General features: G+C 39.3%; 1 protein-coding gene across 1 annotated transcript in view; it reads left to right on the top strand.

Moving 5' to 3' along the window:
- Positions 1–7,670, top strand: part of LOC122640803 (WD repeat-containing protein 25) — a 50,641-nt gene extending 42,971 nt beyond the window's left edge. Inside the window, exon 4 of the mRNA XM_043834047.1 lies at positions 7,146–7,670. Coding sequence (XP_043689982.1) covers positions 7,146–7,517 — 372 coding nt within the window. The 3' untranslated portion in view covers positions 7,518–7,670. The remainder of the gene's footprint in view (positions 1–7,145) is intronic.
- The last annotated feature ends 7,027 nt before the right edge of the window (positions 7,671–14,697 follow it).

The following is a 14,697-nucleotide window of genomic DNA, read 5'->3' as shown; positions in this document are numbered from 1 at the left end:
CATCCAATTGATACAATGACCAATCTCTATTTGCTACCAATGATAAGAGGACCCTTATAGAATTATGCTTAGCCACAGGAGCAAATGTCTCCTGATAGTCAATCCCGTACACCTGACTGTACCCTTTGGCCACCAACCTTGCCTTGTACCTCTCAATAGCACCATTTGACCGGTACTTGACCGTGTAGACCCACCTACATCCAACTAGAACTCTCCTCTTGGGAAGATGAACTAGTTTCCAAGTACAATTTTTTTTTAAGTGCCATCATTTCGTCAAACATGGCCTGCTTCCAGTTTGGGTCAAACATGGCCTCAGTGACATTCTTGAAAATGGAAACAGAGTAAAAGCAACACTTGTAGGAGAGGGAGCATCATAGGAAACAAACTGGGATATAGAGTTAGTGCAAGCTCTCTTTCCCTTTCGAATAGCAATTGGAAGGTCTAATTCAGAAGGAAGAGAAGGCATGTTACCTAACTGAGGATGGGAGATCTCAAGATGTTGATTCAAAGAGGACTCTTGGCAGGTCTTCTTTCTCCAACAGCCTCTTTTGTACACATTTTACTCTTTCATATTGTTAGAACCAACACCTGAATGATCATTAATATCAACAACAACCCCTTCTGTGTTTCCCAATATCAAACAAAAATGGAGAAGTAGGCAAAGGTGGGAGGAAAGGAATATTAGTAGCCTCTTCTTTTATTCTCCCCCTGAAGCGGATGCTAATGAGGAGTGAAGAAAGGTATAGACTCAAAGAAGGTAACATCTTTGGAGAGAAGTCGCCTTCAGGAAGAGGGATGGTAGCACTTATACCCTTTGATAGAGGAGTAATATCTAAGGAAAATGCATTTGAGTGCCTTGGGGTTAAGCTTAGTCTATTAGATTTATTGACATGGACATAGCAGACACACCCAAATACCTTGGGAGGAAGAGAGAAAGCAGAAAAGTCTGAGGAGACAATGTTTCCAAATGGGATTTGGAGCCTAGCAATTCTGTGGGCATGCCGTTGATTAAAAAAGCAGCGGTAAGGAGAGCATCAGACCAAAAAGTTTTAGGAACATGTATGTCAAATAAAAGATTCCTAGTGACCTCTAATAGATGGTGACTTTTCCTCTCAGCTACCTCATTTTGTTGGAGTGTGTCAACATAAGATAGTTGATGGATAATGCCATTATCAATGAAAAGGTTTTGGAGGCCATCATACATGTGCTCCCCTTTATCAAGACGAACAATTTTGATTTTAGTTTCAAACTAAGTAAGAACCATCTGATAAATTTTTTTAAAGGCATCATAGACATCATTTTTATGCTTAAAAAAAAAGGTCCAAGTGGGCTGAGAATAATCATCAACAAATGAAACGAAATAACAGTAACCAAATAAAGATGTAGTGGGAGAAGGTACCCAAACATCAGTATGCACAATATAGAAGGGAACGGTGGATCTATTGCCATTGTAAGGATCATAAGAATGCCAATGTTTAGCAAATAGACATGGTTCACACTGAAATACATGGGAAGAATGAATGGAAGAAAACAAATGTGGCAGTTTTTGTCTCATAATACTGAAAGAAGGGTGGCCCAAACGTTGATGCCACAACATCACAGAGTCAACGGTACTATTGTCACTACGCCCACATGTGTAAGACTGAGCAGTAGGTAGGAGGGATGTTCCTGGATCAAGAAGGTAGAGTCCCTTTCCTCACGTCCATTGCCAATAATCCTCTTTGTCACCAAATCCTGAAAAACCCAATGAGATGGAAAAAAGGTGACAACAATTCAAGGATTTTGTTAGATGACTCACAGATAAGAGATTAGTGTTAAACTGAGGAACATGAAGAACAGAATCATAGGAGATAGAAGAAGTGACATAGACACTATCCTTATCAGAAATAGAAAAAGAGAACCATCAGCAAACCCTATTTTCCTTACCAGAATAGATAGAGTAGGAGTCATAACACTGGGATATGCCGGTAATATGGTCAGAGTCAATGACCCACCTAGAGGGAGTAGAAGAAGCAGATGCAGAGACTTGTAAAGTGGAAGCTGAAGAATGCACTGCAGGTATAGAAGCAAAGCTATCCAGATATGACAAAACCCTGTGAAATGCTGCAATATCATCCTAAGTGAGAGATCTGGTGTCTGTCCGTAGTCCATGGATATCTCGTTAGGTTCAACCTTAGTCATCATAGTGTGTGCTCTGGCTCCCCCTCTCCTACTGTAATGCATACCAGGGGAATGGCCATAAAGTATCCGACATCTCTCTCGAGTGTGTCCATATTTCCTGTAGCGGTCACAGCTGAATCTATCCCTATCATTCCCTTAGGGTGGAACTCGGCCTCTTCCTCCAATAACTGACATAATGTAGGGGATACACGTAAAAAAGTAGGGATGAAACCCAATCCAATGGGGAGTATAGTCTCAACCCTAATAAGCCCAAAGAGCCTTTCAAAAATGGTAATCACAGTCCAGTAATCAAACAAGGCAAATATCTCAAAGAAAATCAATTCCACCAAATCCTTCAAAGCATATCTTCATCATACAACCACTAGAGGAGCTCAAACAGCACATCTCACCAACTCCAAGCAATCGGAAGCATCATAGATCAACATTACAGGCAAAACAGAGAAAAAAACAGAGGCTGGCATTAGCTTAAAAACCAAGGAAATGAGAACTCCAAGGGTCTATTTCGTCAAATGAGACCTTCTCTTGGTGTCTCCATGGTTCTTGTTCATGTTCTTTGAAGATTTCTTCAAACATTTCACATAGTAACCTCTTCCTTAGAACCCCTCAAGGAAAAAAATTCCAGTCAAGGAAAACAATTACTAAATCTGAAGAAACTCCACTTAACCATGCCCTTCAAATGGTAACATCATCTCATACCAACTCAAAGAATCCTTATAATGCATTGCATGACCATTTCTCAACAAAGAAACATCACACATTGCATTCCAAATGCAAGAAAGGGAGGAAAAACCGATACTGGTTGTACATGGCAGTCCACAAGAAGAGGAGTTGTACTGTAACAACTCTTGCTATCAACAAAGGAGACCATATGGCAAAGATAGGGAAGCCTTGGGCAATCCTAATGAGCCATATCACAGCCCCGACAACAACCGAGAGAGAAAAAGAGAGCAGCTGCTCCAAGAAGCTGGTGATAACCCTCGCTGGCCCAAGGACTGTGTGTGTTGAGATGAGCTTCAAGATGGATCATATGATCACTTGAGGTCTTCTTGAAGGCTTTGTCCAAGACCTATCTCATACTTCAATCGATTTTCACATATTAACCTCTTCCTTGGAATCCTTTGTGCCCTAGGATTCCAAAGAGAGGAAAGAGGGAAGAAAGAAAAGTAATACGACTCAAACCGTAGAGCTCTAATACCAAGTTGCAATTTAGGTGGAGGTAAGCAAGGAAGAATGAAGAAGATGAGAGAAGAAGGAGAAGTTGAAGAAGAAGAATAAGACAAGAAAATAGAGAAGAGAATTCGGTGGAATGTTGTATGTTAGAGAGATGACTCTACCACACCTATATATTACTTCACTAATAAGGTAAAAGAAATTACATACACCTCCCTAGGGAGGTAAAAGGTAAAAAGAGAAATTACAATAGAAGGCAACCGTAGTTGTCAAGGCGTTGCCTATGCATTGCCTAGGCATCCAGGAGCCTTGGTCGACTTGGGTGCCTTGGATGCCTTTGTCGCCTTGATTTTGGGCCCTCTCCAACGCCTTGGGTCGCCTAGCCGCCGTGACAACTATGATGGCAACTAGTCAACAAACTAGTTCCCAAAGTACCCGTACTACATAAACTCTAACAATGTGATCACTCAAAACTTGTTATTTTCACATGAAGTATATGTGCATGGGTTCAGGTCAAGTTGGCAGACATAAAAAAGTTCAGGCCTTTACCCAGAAGGGGATCAACTTGAAGCTGAGAAATGACAGGTTAAAGCGCTCTTTCAAAGTCCTGGCTCAGACTGCTATGCTTGGCTGGTTTTAACTGGATTACAGATCAAACTAGCCCTATGTAGACCCTTAGATGTATCCCTATAGTATACTCATTGATTATGATCTCGTAATGACCTATTCCCATGGAGACCCATTGTCGCCTAGAAGAGTTGTGTGATCCAGTTCTCTTAGAGATACATAATGATTGTATCCAATGGAATGTTGATGTAGATCAAAATATGAAGAAAAAAAGACCAAACATTGTTCACGGTACTGTTCATGCTAACAGTGTCACAGCCCATATTTGCCTTGTGCGGGGATGCTTTTTAGAAGATCTTGTGGGCCCATCAAGTGGAGAAAGCTTCTATCTTAATGCTGCCAAAGTTTAGTTTATATTTTCATATTTAGAAAGCAGGCTTAAGTTTCTATTTTGATGTATGGCAGTTAGATTTTATAGGAAATTTCTATTTTATAGGTTTTATGAATTAGTAGTTTCCTTTTCTAGATTTATTTAGTTTCTTAATTAGATTGGGACTGGTTTGCTTTGTAATTGGGTTATTATAAATAAGAGTATGAGGCTGAGCAGAGAAGGACAGAAATTGAAGAGAAAAGAGCTATTGATGAAGTTGTGAGATGCGGCAACGGTGAATTACCGGTAAGAGGATGATGGGCTGAGAGAGCTTGATCCTATCCCCCCTTCTTCTTCTTCTTCTTCTTCTTCTTATCCTTTTTTGTTTCTTCTTTCATATGTAAACAAAAATAAATAAATAAATAAAGTTTCAGTTATATTCAATTTGTTCTTCCTTGTTGTGTTGATCCTGGCTGCAATCGATCTCTCACTGGTTCTTCCCTGGTTTGAGGTCGACTTTTGCATTATTTGGTATCAAAGCTAAGTAGAGGCTGTTCTAGATCAACAGTTGCATTCTACTTGAAGATTCATCATGCAAGTCAGATTCGGCATCTCTCCGAAACTCGAGGATGAGTTTTTTTTCAAGATGGAGGAGAGTTGATGTAGATCGAAATATGAAGAAAAAAATACTAAACACTGTTCACGTGAACAGTGTCACAGCCCATATTTGCCTTGTGTGGGGATGCATTTTAGAAGATCGTGTGGACCCATCAAGTGGAGAAAGCTTCTATCCTAATCTGCCAAAGTTTAGTTTCTATTTCATATTTAGAAAGTATGCTTAAGTTTCTATTTTGATGTATGGCAGCTAGATTTTATAGGAAGATTCTATTTTATAGGTTTTATGAATTAGTGGTTTCCTTTTCTAGATTTATTTAGTTTCTTAATTAGATTGGGACTGGGTTGCTTTGTAATTGGGTTATTATAAATAAGAGTATAAGGCTGAGCAGTGAAGGACAGAGATTGAAGAGAAAAGAGCTATTGATGAAGCTGTGAGATGCGGCAATGGTGAGATACCGTGGGTGAGAGGATGATGGGCTGAGAGAGCTGATCCTATTCCCCCTTCTATATCCCCTTCTTCTTATTATTATCCTTTTATGTTTCTTCTTTAATATGTAAACAAAAAAAAAAAAGCAATAAAGTTTCAGTTATATTCAATTTGTTCTTCCTTAGTGTGTTGATCCTTGCTGCAATCAATCTCTCATTGGTTCTTCCTTGGTTCGAGGTCGACATTTGCATATAATGTAGAATGAGGTTACAATCTGTTTGTTAGAAAAGGAGAGCCTTTTTTCCCATTAGTCTCAGTTTGGTATTCCTGATTTATTTCTTACGGTTCTTTTCAATTTCTTCTTATAATTGTTTGATGGTTAACATACACTCCGATACCATCTATGTTTTTATCATCCTGTTCTGTACTCCACTCGTTATTGTTTGATTATTGCATGTGCCTTCATTTCATGTACCACTTTTATAGGAAACATTGCCAACATTGGTCGTGGCTATGACTTCTAAGTTGTTGGCTCTTAGCTATGTGATTTCATTGTAATTGCCTCTGAAATTTGGGAAGATTAGATTGGATAAATGATTGGAGGCAGTTTCCTTCATCCACGCCCCACGGTCAAGGTAGAATCCTGGACTGAGGAGTTTGAATGGTGTGCGGTGGATATCGAGGAACGGTATAACGGTATTATTAACTTCGTACTGTAGGGGTTAAGGGTGTCAATATGTACCCCATACCGTGTACCAATACCGATACTGTACCAGTTTATCTAGACCAAACCATACCGAATAAATTCGGTATGGTATCGATATGTGATACCTGTACCGAGTCTATATTCGGTACGGTATCAGTATGGACAAAATAGTGAAAATACCAAATACCTTTACCAAACAATACCGAATAGATTCGGTATGGTATCAATATAAGGTATATACGTAGTATACTGTATCGATACCAAACCATATACCGGATACCATACCGATTGACACCCATAATAGGGGGCAGAACATTTTTTACCATTGATGGGTGTACTTTTCCTTCACCCACGGTGCAGGAAAACTTTTTCCTAAGGCCCTGTTTGTTTGACGGGGACTTAGGTGGGGTGGGAGAATTGGGGTGGGAAAATGCTGATGTGACACTTGAAAATCCCACCCCAACCTTGTTTGTTTAACCTGGGGTGAACTTACAAAAGCTCAGGGAACAACAATAAATGCTTTGTTTGCTGATGTGGCACTTGAAAATCCCACCCCTATGCTATACAAAGTCCCAGAAAAAACAATGGACTTTGGTTACTGTTCATGCAAAAAGTAAAAATCCCACCCCTGTTCCCCAACCCACAACATTCCCACCCCATTCTCCCCGTCAAATAAACGGGGCCTAAATGATTTTATGTTTTCTTGTATAATGAGATAGCTACAGGGATATTGCTTTCCAGTTTGTGAAAGTAGAACCTCTAGGTAGTTAGATATTTGTACCTTGTAGAGGACTTATGGAAGTATTATATGTTGTAAAAGTTTTTCCTGCATTAATAGATGTGTCCGGACATTTTAAAGGGGGAGAGTTTTCTGTCCGGGAGCATGGTCCCAGCGCCAGCGCGGGGCCAATCAATAGGGATAGGATTTCCGCCTTTCATGGGGACAGGGCAGCCATTTCGCCCCATCCTGTGTCTGGGCCCAGGAGCCACGCTCCCTGACAGAATCCTTTTCCCCTTTAAAGAATTATCCATAGTTGTCGCTCATTTTTGTCTTTAGTGGATGCAGAATTACCTGAAAAGCTCATACTTCCTGCGTGTGTATCCAGGTTTATGTGGAAGCCTTTACTTGTCCCTGTGTTAGGTATCATCCATTTGATCCACTTTTTGTTGCACAATCCAATGGTAACTACATAGCCATCTTCTCATCCAAACCCCCTTTCAAGCTGGACAAGTACAGGAGGTATGAGAGTCATGGAGTTTCTGGGTTTCCCATCAAGTGCAATTTCTCCTTAGATGGTGAGAGGCTTGCTTCGGGTTCCTCTGATGGATGCATATACTTCTACAACTATAGATCCTCCAAGCTCCTTTGTAAACTAAAGGCATATGATCAGGCATGTGTAGATGTTGCTTTTCACCCCATCATACCCAATGTCGTTGCTTCTTGCTGTTGGAATGGAGATGTTTCGGTGTTTGAGTGATATGCTGGCACATTTTTGGCAACTTGGTTCTCTCACTGGCCTTTATTTTGGGGCTTAGGCCTTTTATATCTCAGGCAAGCTTTTCTGTCACAGCACTTCCAAATGCGAGGTAAAAAATACTGTTAACATCTGTTATGGTCATTTCTTTCATTTAACCTTTTGGTTATGTAAGGCACTGTTTAAAAACTTGGAAAATATACCAAGTCGCAGGCCAGCCCATCTGATCAAGTGAATTGCTGATTTGTATAATTGTAGAAAATTTAAAATATGAGAGGAAAAAGGAGAACCAGAGGGGTGGGAGGAGAAAATTCATAGGCAGGAGATGGAGATTGCAGGACCCAAGACTGAGGCATATAGAGGAAAAAAAAGAGGGGAAGATAGAGGTGTTTAGAGAAAAAGTAGGGGGAGAATAATGGAGAGTGATATGCAGAGACAATTGGAGAGGAAAAAGGAAGTTGCAAGAACCAAGACAGGGAGGATTCCAAAGGGGGAAAAAGGAGACATGGAGAGGTGCAGAATAAAAATGTGGTGTGAGAATACTGGAGAGTATTTGCAGAGACAAAATTTGAGAGGGAGAGGAAATTGCAAGACCCAAGATAGAGGAGTTTGCAGATAAAAAAAGGGGAAGGGAGATAGAGTCATGGTCTTAAAATTTGGATTGTACTTGGTGGAATCAGCCTATTGGACTCAAAATTGACCAATCCGGATTGTCAATAACCAAGTTCTGACCAAGTCAGACCCAGTCCAATAGAGTCTGGCTGATTCCCGGACAATTCCGAGGCGATTAGAACTATAATCGAATTGGAATCAATGGAGACTGATCTCGTTCTCGATTCCAAGTTTTAAAACCTTGGATAGAGGTGTGCATAAAAAAAAATAGGAAGAGAAGATGAGATTACCAGAGATTTGGGATAGGAATTTCTAGAAGAAAAGTTTGTGCTGGAGAGAGATCTACTGAGAAATCAGAGGGAGGGGGGAGAGGGGGAAAGCTTCATAGGGTTTGCGTTAACATAATTTCCATGGTACTTTAAGTTCTGAAGTTCGCTTTCTGTATCAAATTCAATTAGGTTGTCGGTGCTCGGTGGTGTTTCTGGCTCCTGTGGTAGGAGATGTGCGATTTTGGATTCACCATCTTGTTCATTGTTTGATTGAAATTTTGAAATGAATTGAATCAGTCTCTGCAGGTGCTGCCAAGCAAATGTGTAATCTGTCACCACGGTGAACAGTCTCTGCCATCTTGGGTCTGTGGATGGCCCATCTTATTAAGATAGTGATGTACTTATTATGATATTTTTTTTGGTAAGAATGTACTTATTATGATATTGGAGTCCTACAAACCCATGAAATTGGTAATCGAGGACATAGAATACGGGCCTGTTTAATCTATTCCTATATGAGGAGACATTCTTCGATCTAGTCCTTAAGCTGACGTTTAAGGCTAGTGCAATAAAGCCTAACCCCCTTGAATTAAAAAACCCAGCCTCAATTCTAACTCACTAATAAAATCCTCTTCTGAAAATTCTCCTACTTCATCCTGGTTTCAGAGCACATAAAATTGCACTAAGGCTTTGTTTGGAAGGTAAGAAATGGACAGAAAAGAAAAGGGGAAGGGATTCGTGACATCAATGATCCCTAAAATAGGGGTTGGTTTTGATATTTCGATGGGGACCATTGTCCTCTGGTCTCCATCCTATGGTTCATGCAACAAAACTTTTGCCTTGCCAAAAAAATAAAGAAACAAAAATTTTGCCAAAAGAAAATAGGACAAAAGTAATGATTAATTAATGTATATTTTTCTCACTTACTTTTAGAAGTTTTCAAAATTTTTTTCTTGCCTTCCAAACATAGCCCAGAAGTATTTCACCACGGTAGTTGTTACTTTTCACACCAAAACTTCCTCTCAGCCATGTTGCCCAGATCTTCTCCATCTCATCTCAAAAAAATCTTAAAAAAATACAGCATAAATCATCCACAAATAAATATGTATACTTTGTTGAGGAAACAAGATTTTGTTTTCAACGTTTTCAATGCATGAAATCATATACAATACATAAAATTATATACAGCTAGAGAATTTTGTACGGCACATAAAAAATGTATGTGTAGGAGCAACGAGCACATGAATAAAACAAACATACACACAAAAGATAAAAGATTTATTTGGTTCAGCAATATTGTTTACATCCACGGAGTAATTCAATCTTCCTCTTAAGGACAAGATAACAGATCCAGTACAATCTTTACAATTTGATCATCAAATCAAAGTCCCATGTAGACCCCTCTCTTTTCCCTTTTCTCACTTGGTCACTTTCTCTTTCTGTATCTCGGTGCCTCTCCAATACTGGCTTTTTCACTCTCTTACACCTTGTAGACACATCTCTCCTTTATAGACTTCTTCTCTTCCACACTTTGTAAGATTCCACTCTTTTGAAGAATCCACCTCTTCGAAAGATTCTTCATCTTCCACTCTCGTAGAAGCCTTCACCTTCGTGAAGACTCTACATTCTTCCACTTTCTTGAAAGACTTAACTTCCTTGAAGGTCTTACCCCTTCTCCATTAGAAGGCCCTAGTGGATAGCCCAACTAGACATTGTTGACCCAAACCCATCAGCCGGTCTAGATAAAAGATACATAACTCAACTAGGAGCAACTTTTAGTTATACTTATTTGACTTGTATCATCATGAGTTTTGTCTTCCTTTCCGTTCTCTTCCAAATATTTCTTCCTTTCCGTACGATCTGTTTTTATATGTCCTAACTTATCACACTAGAAACATATGAGTTCTTAGTAGTTGTAATTTTTTATTGAGGGACTTGGACATATATCGTTGTTTCAAAGATTTTCACAATTTAGTAGCAGAAGTTTCATTTAAAACATTATATGTATTTTATCTCAATTGCAAGAGACAAGCAGATGGTTCTTACCGTTTTCATGTTCAACTCTTCCTAGTCCTCAACTAAATCCTTTTTTGGCTTTTCTTTGATCAATTGTTTGATCAAACCTTGTTGCACCGAGATGTCCTTGATTGTGCTCTGCCCCAAATAATAATTATTCTTGCCCTCAAATCTCTAGTTCAAACTTTGTTGATCCTACCATCTTGTTGATCTCGAATCAACTTTTCTCAGGAAACCACATACATAAAACTATATATGCCCATAGAATTGTGTATGATACACCAAAACATATGCGCAAGAACGAGCACAGAAAATAAAACAAGCACACATACAAGAAACAATAAGAGACTTACATGTGATTCAATCTTCCACTAAGAAAAAGAGAAGAGATATGGTACAGTCCTGGCAATTAGATACGCAAACCCAAGCCTCTTGTACTCTCTCTCACTCTCTTTCTCTCTCTCTCTCTCTATGTGCAAGCTTCTCCATTCTTGGCTTTTTCACTCTCTTATACCTTGGTAGATACATCTCTCCGTTTAGAGACTCCTCTTCCATACTTTAGAAGACCCTTCACCTTCCATTCTCTTGGAAGCCTTCACCTTGAAGATTCCACTATTTGGAAGACTCTAGACTCTTCCAATTTCTTGAAAGACTCTAACTTCCTTAAAGACTTCACCCCCTTCCCCCATTAGAAGACCTTAATGGATAATCCAATTAGACCATTGAATCAAACCCATCAACCAGTTCTAACTAGATGACACCAAACCCAACAGACTTGTATTGTGATTGCAAATGTTGTGACATTTTGATCTATTATTTCAGACAGGCTCATAGTCCACAAGGCAAAGATTCTTCTATGCCACCCCAAACTTTCATCCCAGTGACTGGAGTGGTTGATGGCCTAGTGGGGGACCCCCGCCCGGCGGGGGGGGGGGGGGTGGCACGCTCTGGTTATGTTCATGCCCTTAATAAGATTGAGAGGAACACAAAAGTGTACTATACAGAAGGGAAGGGAGATACGGTTGGTCACCTCACACGACAGTTCTCAGCCCCCTTCATGAGATTAGACAGAGGGGGACAAAAGTATACTACACAGGACGTAATAATGTCTCCCTTCCCTTCCATTTCTTAAGAAGGGCCAACGGAAGATAGACACAACACACCACTCTTTCCTTCTAGATACATTTTGAAGAGGGGACCCTTCCCTTGAGGGGACCCTTCCCTTCAAACCTTAGCTTTCAGCACCTCTCTCTCTCTCTCTCTCTCTCTCACACACACACACACATATATGAACACAAACAATAACTGAAGGAGTAAGGAGAAAAGACAAACACAGTCCTTTCTTAGCACTATCTAGACAAGCCAGCGGTTCTTCGGTTGAGCCTTGGTCCACAAGGACCACAACCCCCCTAGCTTGTAACTGTTTATGTTGGAAGCTGCGGTCACCTTAACCCCATCTCTAAAGTCTTAAAAGCTATAAGACACAGTTATGTATCTAACCAATTTGCGTTATGTTTTTTCTCAACTCCCACATAAATGTGCTCCCCACCTCTCTATATCTCTGTCTCTTTCAATCTCACTATCTCCTCAAAAACAAATGAAAAGTTCAAAGTAGAAAAGAAAAGAAAATCTCCCAGAAAGTAAGCTCAAGACTGCCGGCTCCATCTCATCCCTTCCCCTTCGTCCATATGACTGCAATCATCTTCCAAAAAAGAGTGATACGCTTTGTGAGTACTTTGTGTTTGTGCTAAGGTCCCACTGGTTTACCCAACCCTCGACACAAAACGATGGGCAAAAAGGTCCCCTCTCAATACTTTCACCCTCTTGGATTGGCTATGAACTCCATAGTCCAAAATCACTAGAGAGCCATTGTTGTTGGATTAAGGGAAAACCAAAAGAACTCCCTTAAAAAAGGGGAATATTAGCTTGTGCTTAGTGGTGGAAGATTGTGTCCCAATAAACCCAAGTTGTTAAATTTCTTCTTCCTTTCTTCATTATTTTTTTTAATCCACCATGTCAAGTTGTCAATATTAGATTAATGTCATCTTTCTTTTACCATAATCAATGTCTGCTTCTCTTCTCTACTCTACCCAATTAGTATGATCACCAGTTTCTTCCCATTGCCCACCTTGAGAAGTGAGCCGACAAACCCATCTCGCTGTATCCACGTTATGATTTGTAGTCATAGCTGATACAGCAATTTGACTGGTTCTTCTTTGTTCTTGTTCCTCAGTCTCAAAAAAGCATTAATATATTTAGTGAAGCACTAATCTTGTTTCCAGTTATATGCTCTGTTCTATTTTCTTAATTAGGATCTGTTCCTTGAAAGGATTTGCATGTAGGCCTTTCACCCTTTCTTCTAATTATCTAATATGGAAGTGCCCCAAACAGGAAACAAACACACACTAATGGAATCCAAGGTACTAATGCGGCTGCTATTTCATTCTAATTTGTATTTATGATGGTTGTTGTATGCTTGACACTTGACAGACATAAACAAACAAGACTAGAAATTCAAATCACCTAATGAGAATTTGATGGTAATTATCTCCCAAAAGGTCCATTGACATGCTATGTAATTGATACTTTGATTGACTAACCAGTCAACTAGAAAGTTTATGAGAATGACCAGATGAGGCCAGCTTGAGCTCAGTTGAAGTAGGCTTAACAAGTAAACACTATTTTTCTCTTCCCCATCTCTCTCTTTCTTAATTTCCCTCTTTCTATTTGAGAATTTACAACTATTCTTAATTAATTGGTCTCATGGGCTCCCAAACAATTAAAACAAATTAAAATTTTAGCTCTCGATTATGGGATAACAGTGTTTAATATTGTCTAATAATAGTGTGATGAGATGTAAAGCCTACCTTACTTGGTAAAAGCAAGGAAGAAATAATAAGATATAAAGGGATTAAAAATCTTTTCTAGGTTATAACTTTATTGGAGCTTCCCTTTTTAGTTGCAATCTTTGAACCATGGAGGGAAATCGAATCATAATCCCTATAAAGCTAGCTAGCTTTTAATGATACTACTTAAACACAGACCAAGGAAAGTTGCACTTAAATCTTGAAACTTAATAAAGCTCCATTATTAGCCTCTAAAAACCAATGAAATCAAACCATAGGAATGGAAAATAACCCTTGTTTAACTAATTACTGTTTGTTAATAGTAGTTTGAAATTTTCCATGTTGGCTACACACCCACTCCCCTCTCTCTCTCTCTCATATGTGTTTGATATTTTCCTCTTAGATGAAAAGAATGTGTGCAGATTGATTTTGTGAGCAGTGGCCCTAAGGTAAGGGACACTTGACCGACATGAGTGAAGTAACAGTAAGTGGATAAAAACACTGTGCCAACACATATAATCACAACCAAGGAGAAAAGAAGTATTAGAACCCAGGAAAAGTTAGTCCCCCATCTCCCAAATGGGTTAAAATCATTATCCATGAAAAGGAAAGCAAGGAAAAAAAAAATGGTGAAGGATAATAGAGAGCAAGTTTAGAGCCCAAAAGGTCATTGGCTACATTTTACTGATAAGAAGGGGGTTACAAGGACTTCTCTTTACAAACGGATCACCTAGGATCTTTGGTACAAAAGAAACTCAACCACCTTAGATACGTCACATCTATAAAGCATAAAACCAAGGAGAAGTCAATTCTGTAGAAGATTCATGTTAGTGGGTTTTGATGATTTAATAGTCTTGGGTTACTGTCATCTCTCTTTAGTGCATGAAGTGGAGGACATGTTATGACAGCATCCAAATCATAAAGATAGACTCACAGACTTTGGCTGTAGATTGATAACCCAATAAAGCATGCATGGCCATGTTTGGTTCACCTGAACTTGTTGGGGGTATGATGTTTTGTATTTCATTATTTGTATAAGTGGGTTGATTTCGAAGGGCTGTTAAGAGGTCTTGTAGGGGTTGATGGTTCTGATGCTATTTGGCTATCGGTAAAATTCCTTTATAGGGTTTTGCTATAAATTTGTAATGAGGGTTTTTTTTTTCTTTTCTCTATAATGCAATCTGAGAGAGGTGTGAGGATAAGCGACCGTAACCCTATTCTCCATTGTTGGAAGTAGATCTCTTGAGACAATCTTGTCAATCCACGTATATCCTTGTGATCCACTTGTTATGCGCTGATAAGCTGCTTAATTGGTCTTTGTATGCACATGCTTATGTCTGTGTTTGCATGACTCTGTATAAAATGCTGTTAATTTGTCAGTTTTGGTGACACACAGGAAATTAAGAAGTTTACATGTAATGAAATAATAATAGTGCAAGA

The sequence above is a fragment of the Telopea speciosissima genome, chromosome 9 (assembly GCF_018873765.1).
Source record: "Telopea speciosissima isolate NSW1024214 ecotype Mountain lineage chromosome 9, Tspe_v1, whole genome shotgun sequence".
Classification (NCBI taxonomy): Eukaryota; Viridiplantae; Streptophyta; class Magnoliopsida; order Proteales; family Proteaceae; genus Telopea; species Telopea speciosissima.
Note: the sequence above shows the minus strand (reverse complement) of the source record. Positions and strands in the feature narration are given on the sequence as shown.